General features: G+C 39.0%; 3 protein-coding genes, 1 long non-coding RNA gene and 2 pseudogenes across 5 annotated transcripts in view; 4 read left to right on the top strand and 2 right to left on the bottom strand.

The window, feature by feature from the left end:
* LOC113679624 (uncharacterized) overlaps nucleotides 1–21,322 on the top strand; it is a 97,038-nt gene that overhangs the window by 38,764 nt on the left and 36,952 nt on the right. The window lies entirely within an intron of this gene.
* LOC113666889 (crooked neck-like protein 1) overlaps nucleotides 1–21,322 on the bottom strand; it is a 31,816-nt gene that overhangs the window by 3,123 nt on the left and 7,371 nt on the right. Inside the window, exons 11-15 of the mRNA XM_089194620.1 lie at nucleotides 2,788–2,988; nucleotides 2,265–2,324; nucleotides 1,773–1,853; nucleotides 743–808; nucleotides 409–489 (exon numbers count right to left, since the gene is read on the bottom strand). Coding sequence (XP_089050746.1) covers nucleotides 409–489; nucleotides 743–808; nucleotides 1,773–1,853; nucleotides 2,265–2,324; nucleotides 2,788–2,988 — 489 coding nt within the window. The remainder of the gene's footprint in view (nucleotides 1–408; nucleotides 490–742; nucleotides 809–1,772; nucleotides 1,854–2,264; nucleotides 2,325–2,787; nucleotides 2,989–21,322) is intronic.
* Nucleotides 3,698–6,577, top strand: LOC149034498 (E3 ubiquitin-protein ligase TRIM45-like; annotated as a pseudogene). The gene has a single exon (XR_016183157.1). The product of XR_016183157.1 is annotated as an E3 ubiquitin-protein ligase TRIM45-like (transcript).
* LOC149034497 (tripartite motif-containing protein 3-like) lies at nucleotides 7,274–10,872 on the top strand. Its single transcript, XM_089194639.1, has 3 exons — nucleotides 7,274–8,106; nucleotides 8,428–8,435; nucleotides 8,962–10,872. The coding sequence occupies exons 1-3, from the start codon at nucleotides 7,634–7,636 to the stop codon at nucleotides 10,503–10,505; spliced, it is 2,025 nt and encodes a 674-aa protein (XP_089050765.1). The 5' UTR covers nucleotides 7,274–7,633; the 3' UTR covers nucleotides 10,506–10,872.
* Nucleotides 10,766–11,968, bottom strand: LOC149034496 (uncharacterized; annotated as a pseudogene).
* LOC113664450 (E3 ubiquitin-protein ligase TRIM45) lies at nucleotides 15,270–19,757 on the top strand. The gene has a single exon (XM_089194619.1). It carries the CDS (start codon nucleotides 16,225–16,227, stop codon nucleotides 18,247–18,249), a length of 2,025 nt encoding a protein of 674 aa, XP_089050745.1. The 5' UTR covers nucleotides 15,270–16,224; the 3' UTR covers nucleotides 18,250–19,757.

Raw genomic sequence — 21,322 nt, 5'->3', positions numbered from 1 at the left:
CGTTTCTTAGTTTCTCATTCCCAATTCGATAACCTTCCGTCTGTTTTCAAGTTTTGTTCTTGTCAAACTCCATCTATAGTTAATTGCAAGTGTTCACAGAAAAGCACACTTATGAAACAATAATAAAAAACAACTACTTTAACAACATAAAACATTCTCTCCTAACCTTGACCCATGTGGTACAATTTGCAGGTCCCTAATAATATTCATGCCCTTATTTTACTTGTTTGTTTTTACGTTTGTTTACTCAAACGTTTCTTAGTTTCTTCATTCCCAGTTCGATAACCTTCCGTCGGCAAGTTTTGTTCTTGTCAAACTCCATTTATAGTTAATTGTGCGGCACACTTATAAAACAATAATAAAACAACTACTTCTCAACAACAATAACATAAAACACTCTCTCCTAACCTTGACCCATGTGGTACAATTTGCAGGATTAAACTCCAGGAATTTCTCGTACAACTTACGACAGCGATCAAATTCTCGAAGCTGTTAAAAGCAAAACGGACAAAGAGGCAGAATTTGCATCACAAAGGGTAACTAGAGACACCGTAACGGAGTCGCAATTGGAGTCAGCTAAAAAAGTAACCAATATTTCTAAGAAACACAAAAAGTCGAGAAAAAGTAAGAATTGAAATGGTTAAGGAGTGGAAGGGGGAAGGCTTAGAAAATCACTTCGATAAAGATTTTTAGATTAAGGTCTCAATTCCTTGGAGTTCCTTTTCATAATCTTTCAACTCACCTGTAACTCGAGACCGATGTATTCTCGGAAGAGTCGGTCTTTGGGACATTTCCCGATCGCTGTGCCCTGTGACGAACACAAATAATACATTAGCAGAGCGTGTGTGAGACACAATGGACTGGACTGGCAGTTCGGGAAGCTGGAACACGGATTGAAAGTTCATGACCAGGCCACTTTTTATGATGTTGGATGGGGCCAGGAGAAAACGATGTCCCATTGTTTATGTCTTGATGAGACACAGTACCTCCCTCCATCTCCCTCCATTCAGTAGGCCTTAACCCTTTAACTCCCGTGAGTGACCAAGACAGAATTTCTCCTCACTATATCTTTACAATATCATGCAGACAAGTGACGAGAATAAAGAAAAATATCAATTATGGGATTGCTAATTGATCCGATACCAAATTCTCCAAAATAAAATAATGAGAATCATTGGCAGACAGTAAGGAGAATTACTAATGAGATCTTAGGAGTTAAGGAGTTAAATAAGTACTGGCGAGGATCCACAGAAAATTGGAGGGAGGGGGGAGGGGGGAGGTTCGAAGCCTACGATGAACTACCACATATCCAGGAAGAGTATCACTACTCATAGTAACTTCATTCTAAGAAATTCGCGATTATCTTCGCCGATGTAAACCATTAATTTCGTGGGAAGAGTCGTGGAACTCTAGCGCGCTAATGGATTAGGCGGATCATGATTTTGTATTCACAACAAATCTTTGCATTTCTACCAACCAAGCTCGTTTTCGTTGGCATCAAGCCATCTCAAGTATTGTCCACTGCAGTCAACTTTGCACCAAGTACCATCGTAACGTTTTCCCAAACAGTTCACCGATACCCAATCATACCTCTTGGTTCAGAGAGGCACTGTGAAAGTAACTGTCTTGCAAAAGAATACGCCACAATGACCCGGGACGGAACGAGAATAAACACAATCTGATCTGCAAACGGTTCCCTCCTCACCCACTTTTGAGCAAGACTACGCCCGCCCGCCATTCATCCAGATGATGAAATCTCCCATGACACTCACCAACGCCTGCCGTGCTGCCTTGAGATCCTTCTGGCGGATTTCAAACTGTGCATACAACAGCCAGACTTTACCGAAAGTGAACTGGAAATGAAAAAATAAAAAACAGACATTCACTGCTTAATCTCGTTAAAAAGAAACTGAAATATATCCAAAACCTTGCTTATCCTTTTGAGCACAAATTAAAGACAACAAAATAATACTTAAATGGAAAAGCAAAGTTTCCAACAACATGAAAAAATCCTAGTTTAAGTTTTACTCTGTCAAGCCATATGATGACGTAAAGGGATTATAGATTTGGGAACATTGCCCTGATACAACACTAAATTCCTGTAGGTACCCGACAAAGAAATGATTGGTTATTAGTTGGGAGAATTAGGGTTTCAGAAATAATGAGACAGAGTAGGGAACGTTGTAATGTTCAAGCAGTAATATAGTACAGGATATAACAACCGCTACGCACCGCAAATAAGGTAGTTCTCAACAGTTGTTTACCTTCTTGTGTGGTATAAGATCCAAACATGCACGATACACCTGTCTTGTGCGGTCCATGTCCTGTAACAACAAGAATGAGACGGACACAAGAAAACTTTTTCAATGTGGAATATAATTTACCTCTGCACTTTGGAGAAGCGTTAGCACAAATTTCTAATAGTTCACTTGCTAAACTCTGGAACTAGAGGTCTGTGTTCGACCCTTCATTGTGTTCCGTTCATCACCATGCCACTTTAATTTTGTAGTGCTTCTTACCACCCGGGAGTACAAGTCTGAGTGAGTACTAGTGAACTGCCATGAAAACCTAAGGAAATGCTCAGGGAGGGGAGAGGGGTAAAAACAAACCTGGGGAGTAGGGTGAACTAAGATGGACTAGCTTTCCATGGAAGGATATTGACAAAACCGCTCTAATCCACCTTAGGTAACAAAACACGGATTGAGATGAAGAACTTATACGAGTCAGTTTCTTCTGCAGACTTGATCTACATCCGCGTAGGCCAACAGCTGCAAAAATAGAACAAACCTTGGTCAGAAGTTCTTCGTACAGCGCATAGTTGATCCACAGGTAAATGTATCGTCTCCATAAACGCTTTTCCTCGGCGGGTGGAATATTGGCGATGGCTCTTTCGTAAACTTCTCTCACTGCATCGGGATCTGCCTCACTTTCCATCAGACGAAGGTAATCAAACCACGCGTCGTAATTATTCGGATTTGTTTTCACCTCCTGGTAAATAAAACGAAAAATAGAAGATTTAATGTACTAGTTGTATATGCTAGGTTTGACATGACCTAAAATGAAGCTGCATGCTACAGGCTTTCCCTTTAACACTTTTCTCTGGCAGTGTGGAGGAAAAATTGTGATACGTTTTTCCTTGACATATCGCCCGGCTCAACTAACTGAAATATCGGTTATTTAAAAAAGAGACTTTTGAACGAAAATGAGTTCAAGACGAATTTTTTTCCCTTGTCCCATCACAGATTTAAATCCCCACCCAGAGCACGAAAGACATAGGAGCCTTACCGGAAAATTTAACGATCGCGCATGCAAGGGACCGTGGGTAGTGATTTGTATTCCTTTTCTCTCGCACGGGGTGGCTCAAGCGCGCTCGCTTCGCGTTTCCTCGCCCTACTATTGCTATATCGAAAAAAGGCAAGACAGCTAAGGAAAGATTAGCTTCCTACTTGAATAGATAACTTGACGAGGTGGCTTGCCAAAGAAAACCTCTAAAAGGACGAAGTCAAAAAGAATTGCTACAAAGGCACTTGAATAATTTCGGCTGAACGCCTGAAGTTAAACAATGCGTGACCTTGTTTCTTCTCGCACGGAATTTGCAACAAACATCACACACTGCTTCTTTTTTCTTTTCTTTTTGTTTTTTTCCATCAGCCCCCAAAACTATAGAAACAATCATCCATGTTAAAAAACATTTTTATGATATTTTTTTAATTTTACTAAGTTTAATTTTACTAAGTCCTTTCCTGTGAAGTGACAAATTAACTTCACCTGGAAGCATTCTAAGGAAAAAAAATGAGGTAAGATAGGAAAACATAAAAAGTCGAAACCAAAGCCAAAACAAAGAGTTTGATTGGTCAGTGGCAATCAGTCGATACGGACTTTGTTCTGTTTTCATGGAAACCTAAAAATGATATCTGCTTTCAAGCCACTGTATTAAGAGTCTCCTGACAGTCTAGTTTGATTCGCTTTGAAGATGGAGTCTCTTTTGAAAGATCTCAAGAAGCAAGTTACTTGCTCAATCTGTCTTGATACTTACACCGAACCTAAAACTATTTCATGTCTTCACACGTTTTGTTGCAAGTGTTTAGAGAAGCATGCGATAATGAGCCAGAGGCAAGGAAAATTCCGATGCCCGGAGTGTCACGCGGAAATCGATTTACCAGAAGGAAACTGCTTCGACCATTTGCCCATCAGTTTTTTCCACAAGAGTTTGTCGAGTCTCCTCGCCGTTCGACAAAGTGGTGATGCAAGTAGCATTGCTTGTTCCCATTGCAGAAAAACCAACTCTCAGATGTACTATTGCTTTGATTGCGGACGATTCATGTGCCTGGATTGTTTCAATGCGCATCAACTGCTGATTGCAACGTTTGAGGGGCACAAAGTCACGCCAGTTGAGGACTTTAAAGAAGAGGATTACGAAGCACTACTGAAGCGACAGCCATTTTGCTCACAACAGTTCCACGAGAAAGAAGTCACACGGTTCTTTTGCTCGCAGTGTCAAGTTTGCATTTGTCCAACCTGCATTGTCACGGATCATCAAAACCACATCGCCGTTTTGTTCGACAAAGCAGCACACGACGAAAAAGAAAACATCATGTCTGGCGCTAAGATCATCAAGGAAAAAGAAACCCAACTTTTTCAAGTCATCAAGGAGTTCGAAGAAAGGATTTCTGAGCTTGATAGAAATTTCGCAACAGCCAAGCGAGAAGTCTCGCGAACAGCCCAACAAATGATAGCAAACGTTCGACAGCGCGAGCGAGAAGCGATTGTATCCCTGGAAACAACACGCATGTCGAGACTTGAGAAGATTAACGCGGCTAAATAGGAAGTAAAATCCCTAGTAAAACAAATAAGCCAAGCACCTGAGTTTGCGGAGAATCTGGTGCAGAGAAGCTCAAGCTCGGATATAATGCAGAACAAAGAAGCTTTGAGGCAGAAATTTCAAGAGCTTCGTGGGGTTGAAGTTCCAAAACATCACGAGACTACACTTGCCAAATTTTACGCGGCATCCCAACAAGACTTGAAACTGGGTTTTATTCAACTCGCAGCTGAATCAATTGTAAAAGGACTGGACCAAACTTTCCAAGCTGGTGTAGAAGCAGAGTTTACCTTGTGTCCAAACACATCAGAAGGAGAGATTAGTAACCCGGCCGACCTTAACGATCAAGTTGAATTGCTAATAAAACCCACCGAAGATGGAAAACGAAAAAGGAGACGGAAAACTTACGGTGAAGTTTACACCTTAATGTGCCTGGCGCCTACAGCGTTGAGGTGAAGATTAATGGCGAAAAGCTTTCTACCTCTCCATTCCCTTTAACAGTGAAAGAACGTCAACTTGTCGTAGTTGGTGAGTTGGACTTGAAGTTCAACCAAGGGCAGGAGTTCAAGCGACAAACTGGAATTGCTGTAAACACGTAAGGCGACATAGCTGTTGTAGATAATCTTGGACACTGTGTTTTTGTATTTAATAAAGAAGGGAACTGTTCAAAACAAATTGGAAAAGAAGGAACACATCCTGGACAATTTAAATATCCATATGATGAGTTATTTTTAAACAACAACGAATTACTAATTGCAGATCAAGCAAATAATAGAATCCAACATATAAATATCCAGACAGGATCCGTCGTAAAAACCTTTGGAAAAAAAGGTGAAGGAAAAGGACACTTCAAGAATCCACTTCGTATTTGCTTTGACGATACAGAACGTATTGTTGTCAGTGAATTCTCCAACAATAGAGTTCAAGTAATGTCAAGAGAGGGCGAAGCTCTATTCGCAATAGGAGACAGTGGTCCAGAGAAACTCAGCACACCATACAGCTGCGTCCCTTACAAAAACATTTTCCTGGTAACTGAAAGAGACAATCACGTCATAAAAGCATTTGATGCGTCAAAGACTTTCCTGTACAAGTTTGGCGAAAAAGGGAATCAAGACGGACAGTTCAACTCACCCCGTGGCATGTGTTTAGACGGCCCCAATAACCTTCTCGTTTGTGACTATTTCAATAACAGAGTTCAGCAATTTTCTTTGGACGGTCGCTTTACGGGCAAAACTACCGTTCCTTTACACAGTCCATTTCAAATTATAACAGTGCCAGATGGGCGTATACTAGTCACAAGCCTTGTAGCTAAGAAAATATGTATACTGAAGTGAATGTGTTACTATTCTACGAATCATTCAAATGCTGCATGTATGCCAGCAGAAACTAAAGTCGAATCATTCATATTTTTAAAGCAAATTTCTTACACAAACAGTCTTTAGAGAACAACCTGTCGACAACGACCTTTTCTACAAAAACTCGTTCAAGCAACCATTTTATCAACAAAAATGTTACGGGTTCACAGGATTAAATGCATATCTCAACAAATTGTTTGGTAGTAAAAGCATATTTCAAAGAAGCGTCGCTTGTACGTAGACTGCTCAAAATTTGTAAATTTAGTCCTTCACGAGTGTGGAACAATCTTTAAGACCGAATCTGACAGTAGACAGAAAATTGATGAAAAAACAAGCGGAAGAGGGAAAGAAGCTTTAAACACATTTTTAAGAACAATAAAGAGCGATAACATCGTTAAATGAAGAGAGTCTCTCAAGCACGTTTAGCGCTTTTCAACCTTGCTTATCTAAATCTCTCCTCGCCATAAGGCCCCGAAGTTTTCCTTTCAGTAACAAGCCATGAATTATTTGCTATTTCATTAACAATAAACTCAAACAAAGGATTTTCTAACAATAACGCTTTCAGACAAATAGATATTTACTTTTAAAAACGCACGAAATAATCAGTTTAACGTTACAAAAAGGTCAACTAAGCCAAACAAAAGTGACAAGACAAAAATAGATCAGCTCACACGGACTTTGAATTGTTTTCTAGGAATCGGAAACAAAGGCTGTTTGTTCCAATATTTTTAAAGCATTTTCCGTTCTTAGAGAAAGCCACCAGCAAAATTGTTTACACGAACGGGATATCGATGACAGTTTAAGACTAAGACGTACACTCTAACCGCAAAGGACATATCTGTTGTCTTGTTGTGAATCGATTGTGTTGTTTGATTTGTATGACCGTCGGGGTGAGGGTAGACCCAAAAACGACTGTTGCTCGTGAACGCGACAGACCGTTTCGGCGTTAGCCTATCCAATTAGTCTTTGAACGCTCTGCGTGACAAAACTGCTGGGAAGTTATAGTCCTGTATATGTGGCTGAATACAGTTAATAACGTTACACTGCTTCATTCAGTTGAATTCCAATCATTAAACCGTTGCCGCAAACATAAAAAAGGCTCAATCAGCATTAAGTAATCATGCCCTATTGATTACCAAAATATCCCTCGTGATTAATAAAAAATGTCATCAGTCTCAGCAAATCAGCTTTCAGAAATTTTGTGATAACATTTTAAAGGAGCCTTCTACGGTTTCAAGGTTTCAGCCCGACCGACTAAGTCTATTCATTTTACACGAGGAAACAACACTGGCATAACGTTACAAAAAAGGTCAACTACGTCCTTGAATGTGATTGGCCGCAAAAACTTAGCTGTCATGGACTTTGTGCTGTTTTCTCGGAGTTAAAAATTAAATCTTTGATTCCAAAATTGTCTGTTTGTATTCGTCGCTTGAATAATCTGTTCTTCAAGGCGATCGTGATGGAACCTCTCGTGGAAAACCTCAAGAAACAAGTCACATGTTCAATTTGTCTCGATACTTACACAGACCCCAAAATATTGTCGTGCTTCCACACTTTTTGTTGCAAGTGTTTGGAGGAACATGCAACAAAAACCCACAGACAAGGCAAATTCAGATGCCCCGAGTGTCAGGCAGAAATCAATCTACCAGAAGGTAATCGCTACGACCGTTTACCCACCAGCTTTTACCAAAATAGTTTGGTAGGTCTTCTTGAAACGGAAGATCGCGAGGCCTTGCTGAGGCCGCCATTTTGCTCGCAACACAAGAACGAAAGACTACGATATTTCTGCTCTTCCTGTGAAGCGTGTATTTGTCCTGTTTGCTTCGCCGAAGATCACCGAGGCCATGAGTTCGACGTTATTGAAAAGGCAGTGCAGAAGGACAGGAAATACATCATGTTGAACATCGACACCATCAAGGAGAAGGCAAACTTGTTTCGAGAAGAAAAATGGTGAAACAGAGAATTAACTCTGAAGTGTAAATTAAAGTACTATTTAAACCCATGAATAACCCACAGGGCGTTAGCCCTAATAAAGGGAAACAGGGAACCACACGAGGCAAAGAAAAAATCTTTTGACCTCGGTGGGAATCGAACCCACGACCTCCGGATTAGATCTACCGTTACTCTGCCGGTACGCGGTACAACATTACGGCACAACGCGGCACAACATTCATATGTACCCTTACTTTCTCTTCGCCGCGATTCACCATCCTAAATCGTTCCCGACTTTCTCTGTGCGACCTCGTAGCTCAGTCGGCAGAGTAACGGTAGATCTAATCCGGAGGTCGTGGGTTCGATTCCCACCGAGGTCAAAAGATTTTTTCTTTGCCTCGTGTGGTTCCCTGTTTCCCTTTATTAGGGCTAACGCCCTGTGGGTTATTCATGGGTTTAAATAGCACTTTAATTTACACTTCAGAGTTAATTCTCTGTTTCACCATTTGTGTTCCCAGTGCTACGCGGCACAACATTCATATGTACCCTTACTTTCTCTTAGCCGCGATTCACCATCCTAAATCGTTCCCGACTTTCTCTGTGCGACCTCGTAGCTCAGTCGGCAGAGTAACGGTAGATCTAATCCGGAGGTCGTGGGTTCGATTCCCACCGAGGTCAAAAGATTTTCTCTTTGCCTCGTGTGGTTCCTGTTTCCCTTTATTAGGGCTAACGCCCTGTGGGTTATTCATGGGTTTAAATAGCACTTTAATTTACACTTCAGAGTTAATTCTCTGTTTCACCATTTGTGTTCCCAGTGCTACGCGGCACAACATTCATATGTACCCTTGTTTCGAGAAGAGATTGGAAAACTTGAGAAAACCTCTGAGGATGTGGAAATGATTATCGCAATCGCTAAACAAGAAGTGTCTAAGGCAGCTCAACAAGTGATCACAAAAACGCGACAGCAAGAAAAACAGCTCTTAGAGTCCTTAGAAATGACGCGTAGAAAGAGAATAGAGCAAATTAACTCGGCTAAACAAGAACTGGAATCGCTGGTAAAACAAATACACCAAGAGGCTAAGTTTGCGGAAAATCTCGTGCAGAGAAGCCCAGTCTGGGATATTATAAAGACCAGGACAACTTTGAAGCACAAATTTCAAGAGCTTCGTGGAGCTGAGATTTCAAGGCATCATCCAACAACATTTGTCAAATTTACCGTGGCATCCCAACAAGACTTGAAACTGGGTTTTATTCAACTCACCGAGAAACCGGCAAAAGCAGCTACATCAACTGTAGAAGGACTGGATCAAACTTTCCAGGCTGGTGTAGAAGCAGAGTTTACGTTATGCCTAAAAACAGCAGAGGGAGAGATTTGTAACCAGGCCGATCTTAAAGAGCAAGTTGAATTGCTGATAAAACCCACCAAAGATGTTACAAACGAAAGCGTTGAAGAAAAAGGAGACGGCAATCTTACGCTGAAATTTACACCTGTAGTGCCTGGCCCCTACAGCGTTGAGGTGAAGATTAATGGCGAAAAGCTTTCCACCCCTCCGTTCACGTTGGCAGTGAAACAACGTCAACTTGTCGTGGTCGGTGAATTGGACTTGAAGTTCAACAAAGGGCAGGGGTTCAAGGGACCCACTGGAATCGCTGTAAACAGGCAAGGCGACATAGCTGTTGTAGATAATCGTGGACACTGTGTTTTTGTATTCAATAAAGATGGGAACTGTTTAAAACAAATTGGAAAAGAAGGAGCAGATCCTGGACAATTCAAATATCCAGCTGGAGTGTTATTTTTAAACAACAACGAAATTCTTATTGCAGATAAATCAAATAATAGAATTCAACATATAAATATCCAGACAGGAACTGTTTTAAAAACCTTTGGAAAAAAAGGTGAGGGAAAAGGACACTTTAATACTCCACTTAGTATTTGCCTTGACGATACAGAACGTATTGTTGTCACTGAATTCTCTAACAACAGAGTTCAAGTAATGTCAAAAGAGGGCGAAGCTCTATTCACAATAGGAGAGAGCGGTCCAGAGAATCTCAGCACACCAAGCAGCTGCATTCCTTACAAAAACATTTTCCTGGTAACTGAAAGAGACAATCACGTCATAAAAGCATTCGATTCGTCAAACACTTTCCTGTACAAGTTTGGCGAAAAAGGCAATCAAGACGGACAGTTCAACTCACCCTGTGGCATGTGTTTAGACAGCTCCAATAACCTTCTTGTCTGTGACTATTTCAATGACAGAGTTCAGCAATTTTCTTTAGACGGCCGCTTTAAAGGCAAAACTACCGTTCCTCTACAAGGTCCACTTCAAATTATAACGGCGCCAGATGGGCGTATGCTAGTCACAAGCCGTAAAGCTAAGAAAATATACATACTGAAGTGAATGTGTTTCTATTCTACAAATCATTCAAATGCTGTATGTAAGCGAAAACTAAAATCGAATCATTTTTAAGAAGAAATTTCTTCACAAGTGGCAGAAACATTCAACAGTGTAAATGCATCTTTAGTCCTAAAATACAGAAACTAAGTGGAGGGGGGTAAGCACAAAATTGGCCCATGACCCATACACCGAATTCATAAATGGCGGCCGCGCGGAAAGGCCTAGTTTCGAATACATGAAAACGAGGCTCTAAAAGTATTTATTCAGTTCACTGTGGCGTCATCTTCGGCAAGTTCGTCGGATAGCGTTGTTATTCTCACAGAAGATGAAGGAATTACTCCTTCAAAAATTGAAAAGTTCTTGACCTTTTTAATAGCTCTTTCTACTTGAATTCTCAGTGAAGCAGTATGCTGTGTCTTAATCATATCCTCAGGTGACATCTGATCCGACATTCCCAAGAAAGGGGGTATATCGAGAGAGATACCCAGGGGAAGTATGTCTTCAATGGTGAAACCCTTTTCAGCCATTATAGAGTCCCATGTAGAAAAAGGGAGGTTTAGAAAACCACTGCGCTCAACCATTTCCCTGTCTGATATGATGGCTGTGTACAACTGTCCAATAAACGAGAAGGACCCCTTGGGTGAAATATCTTCTAATCCCTTCAAAGAGGTATGATGTTTATAAGAACTAAACAGTTCACTAGTTTAAAGAAGACTACTTGAAATTCCGCTGCGAATCTCTGTGCACTCAATGATCACTCTTATTGAAGGGTACTTAGCCTTGAAATCCTTTAGCATTGTCTCATCAACAAGTTTTCTGGATGGCCAAATATTTAGCTGGCCAAGTTTTAAGTACATGAAGTTGATCCATGTAATAAAAATTCGACTGACAGTCGACTGAGGAATTTGAAATAAGTTGGCTAGATGTTGTTCAGCAAAACGTTGTCTGAGTCTACAAATTGTGAGAAAAAACTCATCTAATGGTTGTAAGAATCTTGTCCTTCCCTGCTTTCCTAATTTCTCACTATTACTATTAGACTTGACAGTCTTTTTACCCTATAACCAATAATTGATATTTTCTCCATTGGTACCAGGGTCCAGGAATTCAAATAAAGCCATCATCGTTTAGAAGTTTGGAAAAACAGTGTAAAATGTTAGAAGTGAAGTGTTTGTTTTGATATTTTCAAGTGAAAGCAGTGTTACGCATGTCTCATTTAGATCACAGCATTTTTCTTCCAAGAACGAAACCTCTTCCTCCAATTTCTTGTTCTTGGATAACAATACAGCAATCTGGTCCTCTAGTTCATAAATTTTGGTATCCTTCACGGATTGACGCTTGGGGAAATAAGAATCTGGTTCTATCACTGGAGGTTGTAAATCGGTCGTTGTTGTCGATGAAAATGAAGATAATGGAATTACGATAGAAGTTCCAACAGTTTCTAGACTTCCTTCCTGCAGCTTCTCAATCAAAATTTATTTCCTATTTGTCAAACGAGGAGTAGGCGGAGGTCGTTTTCGTGAAGAACTTCGTTTCCACGCAAAAATTGAGGGTACTACTCCCGGTTTTTAAGACACCTCGTGCGTTAGAGTAGTCTTGAAAACTTCAGCCTTAAAATGCCTTGAGAAAACCTGGGTGGAATTTGATACAGAGAAATTCTTCCCAAAATCCCTTGTTATTGCGTGAATCCACTGTTTTCTCGGGTTTTTTTTTCTGAGTTCTTATTCACAAGAAAAGACTTCTTACGAGGTTTCAAAACTCCAAAACTTTCATATAGTCTCCCAGACATTCTACCATGAACAATGTTAAACAAAAGAACGCCAATATTCTGAGTTTGAAGTACCGTGAAAAGCATCTGGATATAAAGTTGCCCTTTCGTTGAGAGGCTTTTTCGACCTCGTTTTCATGTGTCCCGAGAGGGCGCCATTTATGAATTCGGTGTATGAGCAGTCAGACATATAGAAAATTATATCTTTCGAAAAGGAAACTTGAACTAGTCTAAGATATAGATTTTACTTTTCTTCGTGAGGTCTACCTTTCACTTCATCTGGTCGAATAAGAAGAGCAGATAATTCAGAAAGACAGCCCTTATCAGGGCAAAGAACTACCACATGGTCTAATGTAATCTAAAGAAAACTATACTGGAGAGAGAAAAAAGCAACAGAAATAGAGACACGATCAATAGGAACCTCACATTTCTGTGCCTTCTACAAGGGGTTTCAAGTAGTTAGGAAAAAATGTTTCAAGGACCAAATGGCTTCTCCCTTTGACTTAAAAGATCCAATTAGTATAACTCCTCACTGATTGTCATACATTTCTCTATAAATCCGACAAGAGAATTTGGTGTTACATCAGAATAACACCCACCAGCTGATAAGCTTGTCTTTTCTCGTAACCTCTCTACAAGATAACATTTTGGAATCATAAGGAGAATTTACATTTCAATCATCTCTTGGATTTTAAGGGTGAAGGCTCTGAAATCGAGATCTAAAGTACCCAGGTCCTAAGCATCCACTCTGGCGTTCCACGAGACTTATTTCTCAGAAGTCTTAAAAAACAACTTCTTGCCTGTGTTCTGTAAACAACCGACTAGTTTGTCTTGCGGACTAAATAAGATGAACTTTCCAACAATTTTGATGATATTTATGTCTATAAAACATATCAAACTAGCGATAAGGTTCATTTGTTGTCCTTTTTGTTCCATCTACCAATCATAATAAATTGATACACTGTACATTCAGTCTCAGTAAAGCTTGGAAGCAAAGGTATTTCATTTTTTTGCTTTGGTAGATGGTTAGTTTAGGTGAATAACAATATGTTAAATACTTGACTTCTACTCATTGCATGCAATTTTAAGTTAAACTCTATTAACCCTTAAAAACCTAACATCAGTGTGCAATTTCTCTATACTCTTCTCTATAAATTTCCTAAGGTGCTGCCATGGAGAATTTGTTTAGCAATCTAGAGTTTCTTTCATTGGTGATCATTTCCTTTATTCTCTTTACCTTAATGTCTAATTCAGGGGTGAAATTGTTAAGAGATATTAGATACCAGTAACTCTTGGGGAAGAGGGTTAAGTATCTATTACTAAATTCATTTTCAGCCTGTCTGAATTTTCAAATCACAGCATGAAAACATTTCATCACGTAGGAACTTTCTGACCCAAGTTTGGAAATCAAGGGAATCTAGATGGATACTTTAAACAGACGTCATGGAATAAGTGACGTTGGCTCCTAGAATCTTTTCTTTTTGAGACCATTGGACTAACAGAATTCTGTCAGCAATTTAGTTTAGTTGGTCATTTTCTGAGCCGAAACATTTGATTACTATAAGTAATCCACTAGTCCAGATGGGTTCAGACACTATTTTTACTTTTGGGTCAATGGTTTTTTAATTTGTTTTTTCACGTTTTTTTGTTTTGTTCTTTTACATTGGAGACATCTTACACAAACAGACTTTAGAGAATAACCTGTCGAGAACGACCTTTTCTACAAAAAATTGTTCAAGCAATAACTTTATCAACAAAAATGTTTCGGGTTTACAGGATTAAATACATTTCTCAACAAATTGTTTGTTAAGAAAAGCATATTTCAAAGAAGCGTTGCTTGTATGTAGACTGCTTAAAGTTTGAAAATTTAGTCCTTCACGAACGTGGAACAATCTTAAAGATTAACTCTTACTATACACAGAAAACTCATAAAAAAAAGAGGGTGGGGAGGGAAAGAAGCTTTAGACACATTTTAAGAACTACGAAGGGCGATAATTTCGTTAAATGATCAATCTTTCAAGCACGTTTTGCGCTTTTACACTTTGCTTATCTAAATCTATCCCTGCCATAACGCCCTGAAGTTTTCGTTTAAGTAACAGGCCACGATTTCTTTCCTTCTTTTAAATAACACATTGACAACTAAACCGCCGATAACTGCCCATGCAGCGCGGTGGACTCGTGACGGAGACACTTTTCCCCATACCTCCCCTACTAAGCAGAATTTTGTCTCCAAACTTCCTATGTTGTTAAAGAATCTACAAAGCAATCAGTATCTATCTTCTGCACCGATATTTTAATCAATTTGGGGGGGGGGGGGGTAACAGAAAAGCGTCATTTTAAGCGTTCACAAGAAATGATAAAATATGGAAAATTTCCGTCCGCACGTCCGTCTTCAATATTTTCAAGTCGGATTTTCCGTTATTTTCCGATCATGATAGACCTTCTGGAACACAAAATGGAAAGCAAAAATGCTGTAGAATACTTTGCTCGGTAACGAATGGACATCAAAGTCTTAAAAGTCAACAAAACCACTGAGTCAACAACACTACGGTTCACTAACGCGATGCGAATCGGGGCCGTACTTTCGGAATTTCAGGCGAGGCCTAACGACATTATGAAGATTCCAAGGCCCGGTAAATATTATGTTTGAGTAAAGGGATGTCCAAAAAGTATCGTTTAATCGAAGATTTTGAGTCAAAACGTAGAACTTTCACAATTTTTAACTTCACGCTACGCAATTTTCTGGCCGTGAAGTCAAGTAAACAACGATCTAAGCATGATGAATTTTGTGGGTGTCGTGCACATAAGAAATTCGCAAGTTTTTCGCTTTTAAAAGGAAATTAAGAACAGACTAAGAATTTTTTGAACGAAGCTTTCATCCCGAAACGTTCCTTGGCCACTTCCGTCTTATTTATAAAGTTCATTAATGAGACCTTTTCAGACACTGACAAATTTGCATATTCACTTTAAAATCTGATCCGCATACTTGTCTCCACACGTGCAAAGACATTTACCGATTCTTATCGTTTATCTTGATCTTTAGAGTAAGGACTTCTATATAAAGTTTTCAGTCCGATACATATTTATTTCAAGACGCAATAGATAAACAACTTAACTTTACAAAGATATCAACTAAGCCAAGGAAAGCGACAGGACAAAAATAGATCAGCTGACACGGACTTTGTTTTGATTACTAGGAATCTGAAACAATGGCTGTTTGTTCTAATTTATTTTTAAGTACTGTCTGTCCTTATGTAGAGCCACCAGCAAAATTGCTTTTCACGAACGGGACATCGATGAAATTTTAAGACTAACACGGACAATCCAACTGTAAACGACGGATCTGTCGTCTCGTTGTGAATTGATTATGCTGTCTGATTTGTAGATCGTCCAGGTGAGGGTGGACCCAAAAAACGACCGTTTTTCGTGAACGCGACAGACCGTTTCGGCGTTACCCTGTCCAATTAGTCTTTGCGTACCTCGTTTTGCCTGATTAGTGGCAGAAGTAGCGGAAAACAGTTCATAACGTTACACTGCTTCATTCAATTTAATTGCAATCAATAAATCGTCGCCAGAAACAGCAAAAAGGCTCACTAGAAACAAGTAATAATGCCCTCTTGATTACCAGAAGTGTCCTCGTAATTAGGAAAAAAAATTGCCTTTTGTCTCAGCTAATCAGTATTCAGTAATCTTGCCCTGCATGTAAAAACATTTAAAGGAGCGTGCCACGGTTTCAAGGTTTCAGCACTACCGACAAAGTTGATTCATCATAAACGAGGAAATAGCAGATGAGGATGCAAAAAAATTCAACTACGTCCTTGAATGTGATTGGTCATAAAAACTCTGCAGTCACAGACTTTGTTCTCTTTTCTGTTTTTTTTTTTCCGAAATTAAACCTTAGATTTCACAACTATCTGTTTGTATTCGTCGCTTCAATAATCTTACTTCAAGGCGATCATGACGGAACCTCTCGTGGAAAACCTCAAGAAACAAGTCACATGTTCAATTTGTCTCGATACTTACACAGACCCAAAAATAATTTCGTGCTTCCACACTTTTTGCTGCAAGTGTTTGGAGGAACATGCCAGACAAAACCACAGACAAGGCAAATTCAGATGCCCCGAGTGTCAGGCGGAAATTAATCTACCAGAAGGTAATCGCTTCGACTGTTTGCCAACCAGCTTTCTCCATAATAGTTTGTTAGGTCTCCTTGAAAGGGAAGATCGTGAGGCCTTGCTGAAGCCGCCATTTTGCTCGCAACACAAGAACGAAAGACTGCGATATTTCTGCTCTTCCTGCGAAGCGTGTATTTGTCCTGTTTGCTTAGCCAAAAACCACCAATGCCATGAGTTCGACGATATTGAAAAGGCAGCGAAGGAGGATACGAAATTCATCATGTTGGACGTCCAGACCATCAAGGAAAAGGCAAACTTGTTACAAGAAGAGATAAGAAAATTTGAGAAAACCTCTGAGGATGTGGAAACGATTATCGCAATCGCTAAGCAACAAGTGTCTGAGGCAGCTGAGCACGTGATCACAAAGACGCTACAGCAAAAAAACCAGCTCTTAGAGTCCTTAGAAATGACGCGTAGAAAGAGAATAGAGCAAATTAACTCGGCTAAACAAGAACTGGAATCGCTGGTAAAACAAATACACCGAGCGGCTCAGTTTGCGGAAAATCTCGTGCAGAGAAGCCGAGACTGGGATATTATAAAGACCAAGACAACTTTGAAGCAGAAATTTCAAGAGCTTCGTGGAGTTGAGATTTCAAGGCATCATCCAACAACATTTGTCAAATTTACCGCGGCATCGCAACAACACTTGAAACTGGGTTTTATTCAACTCACCGAAAAACCGGCAAAAGCAGCTACATCAACTGTAGAAGGACTGCATCAAACTTTCCAGGCTGGTGTAGAAGCAGAGTTTACGTTATGTCCAAAAACAGCAAAGGGAGAGATTTGTAACCAGGCCGATCTTAACGATCAAGTTGAATTGCTGATAAAACCCACCAAAGATGTCACAAACGTGAGCGTTGAAGAAAAAGGGGAAGGCAATCTTAGGCTGAAGTTTACACCTGAAGTGCCTGGCGCCTACGACGTTGAAGTGAAGATTAATGGCGAAAATCTTCCGACCTCTCCGTTCACTATACCAGTGGAAGAACATCAACTTGTTGTAGTCGGTGAAGTAGACTTGAAGTTCAACCAAGGGCAAGGGTTCAAGGGACCAATTGGAATCGCCGTAAATAAGCAAGGCGACATAGCTGTTGCAGATTATGATGGACACTGTGTTTTTGTATTCAATAAAGAAGGGAAATGTTTGAAACAATTTGGAGAGAAAGGAAAACATCCTGGACAATTCACAAATCCAGTTGATGTAACATTTTTAAACGACAAAGAAATTCTTATTGCAGATCAATTCAATAATAGAATACAGCACATAAATATCCAGACAGAAGTTGTTGTAAAAACCTTTGGAAAAAAAGGTGAGGGAAAAGGACACTTTAAAGTCCCACTTAGTATTTGCCTTGACGATACAGAACGTATTGTTGTCACTGAATACCATAATAGAGTTCAAGTAATGTCAAAAGAGAGCGAAGCTCTATTCACAGTAGGAGACAGTGGTCCAGAGAAACTCAGCACACCATACAGCTGCATTCCTTACAAAAACATTTTCCTGGTAACTGAAAGAGACAATCATGTCATAAAAGCATTTGATGCGTCAAACACTTTCCTGTACAAGTTTGGCGAAAAAGGGAATCAAGACGGACAGTTCAACTCACCCCGTGGCATGTGTTTAGACGGCTCCAAAAACCTTCTTGTTTGTGACCCAGACAATAACAGAGTTCAGCGATTCTCTTTGGAAGGTCGCTTTCGCGGCAAAACTACCGTTCCTTTACAAAGTCCACTGCACATTGTAACAACGCCAGATGGACGTATACTAGTCACAAGCTTTAAAGCTAAGAAAATATACATATTGAAGTGAATGTGTTACTATTCTACGAATCATTCAAATGCTGAATACCAGAGAAAATTAAAATCGAATTATTTTTATGAGGAAAAATTTCACAAGTGGCAGAAACACTCAACGGTGTAAATGCATCGTTAGCCCGCAAATACAGAAACCAGGGGGAGGGGGGTAAGCACAAAATTGACCAATACACCATGAGCAGTCAGACATATAGGAAAATTATCTTCAGAAAAGGAAACATGAACGAGTCTAAGATAGATTTAACTTTTCTCCGTGACGTCTGCCTTTCACTTTCTTTTATTTCGGGAAGACACAGCCATTATTAGGGCAAAGAACTACCATAGAGACATAATCAATAGGAACAGCACACTCCTGTGCCTTGCATAAAGGGGTTTTAAGTAGTTTGGTAAAAATATTTTATGGCTTGCTCCAATGTTATGTGATTGGAAGTTGTAGAAAGAGCAACGCCAAGTGGCTTCACCCTTTAACTTAAAAGATCCAATATGTAAATCTCCTCACTGACTGCCATACATCCAACAAGAGAATTTGGCATTACATCAGAATAATACCCTCAGCTGATAAGTTTGTCTTTTCTCATAACCTCTCTACAAGATAACATATTGGAATCATAAGGAGAATTTACATGTTAATCACCTCTTGGAGTTAAAGGGTGAAGCCACTGGAATTGAGATCTAGAGTTCCCAGGTCCTAACCATCCACTCCATGAGATTTGTTTCCCAGAAGTCTTAACCCTCTAAATTCCAGATTAAATTTGTAATTCCCCTTACTGACAAACATACAATTCTTATAATGTTAGTTCAGAGAATTTGGTATTGGATCAACTAATTACCCCCAAATTGATATTTTTCTTTGTTCTCATCACTTATGTGGTTGATATTGTATTGATATCGTAAGGAGAAATTCTGTCTTGGTCACTCATGGGAGTTAAAGGGTTAAAAACAACTTCTTTCCTGTGTTTTGTCAACAACCAACTAGTTTGCCTTAGTGACTAAATAAGATTAACTTTCTAACAATTTAATAATATTTATGTTTGTACAATGTACTCTTTTAGCTATCAGCTTAATTTGCTACCCTTTTCATTCCATTTACCAATCATAATCAATAGATACACTGTACAGTCCCAGTAATTCTAGGTAGCAAATGTAATTTTTTTGGGGAAGATTTTTAGTTTGGGTGAATAAAATGTTAACTGAAGAAATATGTTAAATACTCGACTTGTACTCTCTGCATGCAATTTTAAGTTAAACTCTAAATGGTGCACTGTAAACAACCACCTGGTTTGCCTCCAATAAGTTGAACTTTCTAGCAATTTATATAATATTTATATGCATGTTTATATGATATACCCATTTAGCACTCAGGTGCATTTGTTTTCAATCTTAATTCCATTTTACCAATCACAATCAATTGATGCTCTGTACATACAGGTGGTAATTCTAAGAATAAACTGTACTTCATTTTTTTGGTAGTTTTGTAGTCAGGATGAATAAAAATATTTTAAATACTTGATTTATACTCACTGTCTATAATTTTCAGCCATACTTTATTCAGGGCTCATTACCAAATTAATCTTCAGTCTGTATGAATCTCTAAAAATGTCGATCCTATTTTCCATTGAGACAATCACTGTACAAAAATATTTGATCATTCAGGAACTTTTTCATACAGGTTTGGAAAATAAGGGAATCAAGATAGACACTTCAACAGATACGATTGTATGAATTGGTCAACACCAAAAATATTTTTATCTGAGACCATTACAATGACCATTCAAACCCTTAGGTGACCAACATCTAATAATCCCCCCCCCCCGAATCTGATATTGAGGCTACGATTGATTGTTAAATACAGTCTCCTTGTCAACACCTTAGAAATGCATAGAGAACAGTATGGAGAAAATGCAAACTGATGCAAGTGTTAAAGGAATAACAGAGGTCTATCAGCAATTTAGTTTAGAACCATTTTCCAAAGGAAAAAAAATGTCAATATTTGATTTCTTTATGAGGTCCACTTCGAATGGCAACAGATCCTAATGTGCATGTATGTTCCAATAGCAATGTAACTAGGAAGTTATACATATTGCTTGTTCTGGAGTATGTGATTTCAAGTTAAAATCTTAAGTTTTCAGTCACTCACACAATAGCCAGCCAAGGGTAACCATAATTAATTTTCACCCTGTGAGAGAGTTTTCAACTGAAATAAATCATTCAAAATCCCTTACCCTGACAAATAATTTACCAATCAAAAATTACATTCGACATGTAAATACAAATTTTATTGGAAACAGGTAAAAATTTTGATTATTGCATTTTTTTGATAACCAAAAGTGCACTCGTGATTAAGAAAAATAAAAGTGCCCTCTGTCTCAGCCAATCAGCATTCAGTAATTTTGTCCCACAGGTGATAACATTTATCCACCTGAGTGAACTAGGAACCTGCCCTCTCTGACTTTAAGGAGTTAAAGTAGCAGTGATTAGGGCAGAAAATCTCCTTCAGACAATAAGTCAATGTGTCTAGTGGACATGTGCTGAGAACTAGGATTTCATCTACTGGTAGACATGCACTCTCAAATCATGGTAGAATATCAAATTCTCAGGGAGCCTGCATGTATATAGATATACATGTATAGCCTCAAATATGTATTATGATACATATGATACATAATATTCCTTAAAATGTGTAGCTTTTGATGATAGAACTGAAGCAGTAAATTTTTCTATTGCAACATGGAAAAGTGTTAATGTTAAGAATTACATTAAGTGCCAATATATGAAGCTGCCAACAGTTTCATATATATGTTATTGGCCAGGTTCTTTTTTCATGTTTTGCAAAAAAAGAACAAGGCTAATTTCCAGCCATCTTGACTGAACAAGCTTGGTCAATGATGGATTTACAACAGTATCATATAGCAACAAAAATTTAGCTTTGATAAGAATCAAGAAGGACTTGTTTATTTGCATACTACGGGAAAGAGAGCCAACTGTGATGGTGTGTGCCTACATGTATTTTTCATTTAACAAATTTAAGAATGATCTGATGTGAGAGGTTTACAAAGATGACTAAATAT

This window comes from Pocillopora damicornis, chromosome 14, assembly GCF_964200805.1.
Source record: "Pocillopora damicornis chromosome 14, jaPocDami1.2, whole genome shotgun sequence".
In the NCBI taxonomy this organism is placed as follows: Eukaryota; Metazoa; Cnidaria; class Anthozoa; order Scleractinia; family Pocilloporidae; genus Pocillopora; species Pocillopora damicornis.
Note: the sequence above shows the minus strand (reverse complement) of the source record. Positions and strands in the feature narration are given on the sequence as shown.

Excerpts from the sequence above, each read along its gene's own strand:
- LOC149034497 (XM_089194639.1), top strand. The coding sequence starts at position 7,634 with ATGGAACCTCTCGTGGAAAACCTCAAGAAACAAGTCACATGTTCAATT.
- LOC113664450 (XM_089194619.1), top strand. The coding sequence starts at position 16,225 with ATGACGGAACCTCTCGTGGAAAACCTCAAGAAACAAGTCACATGTTCA.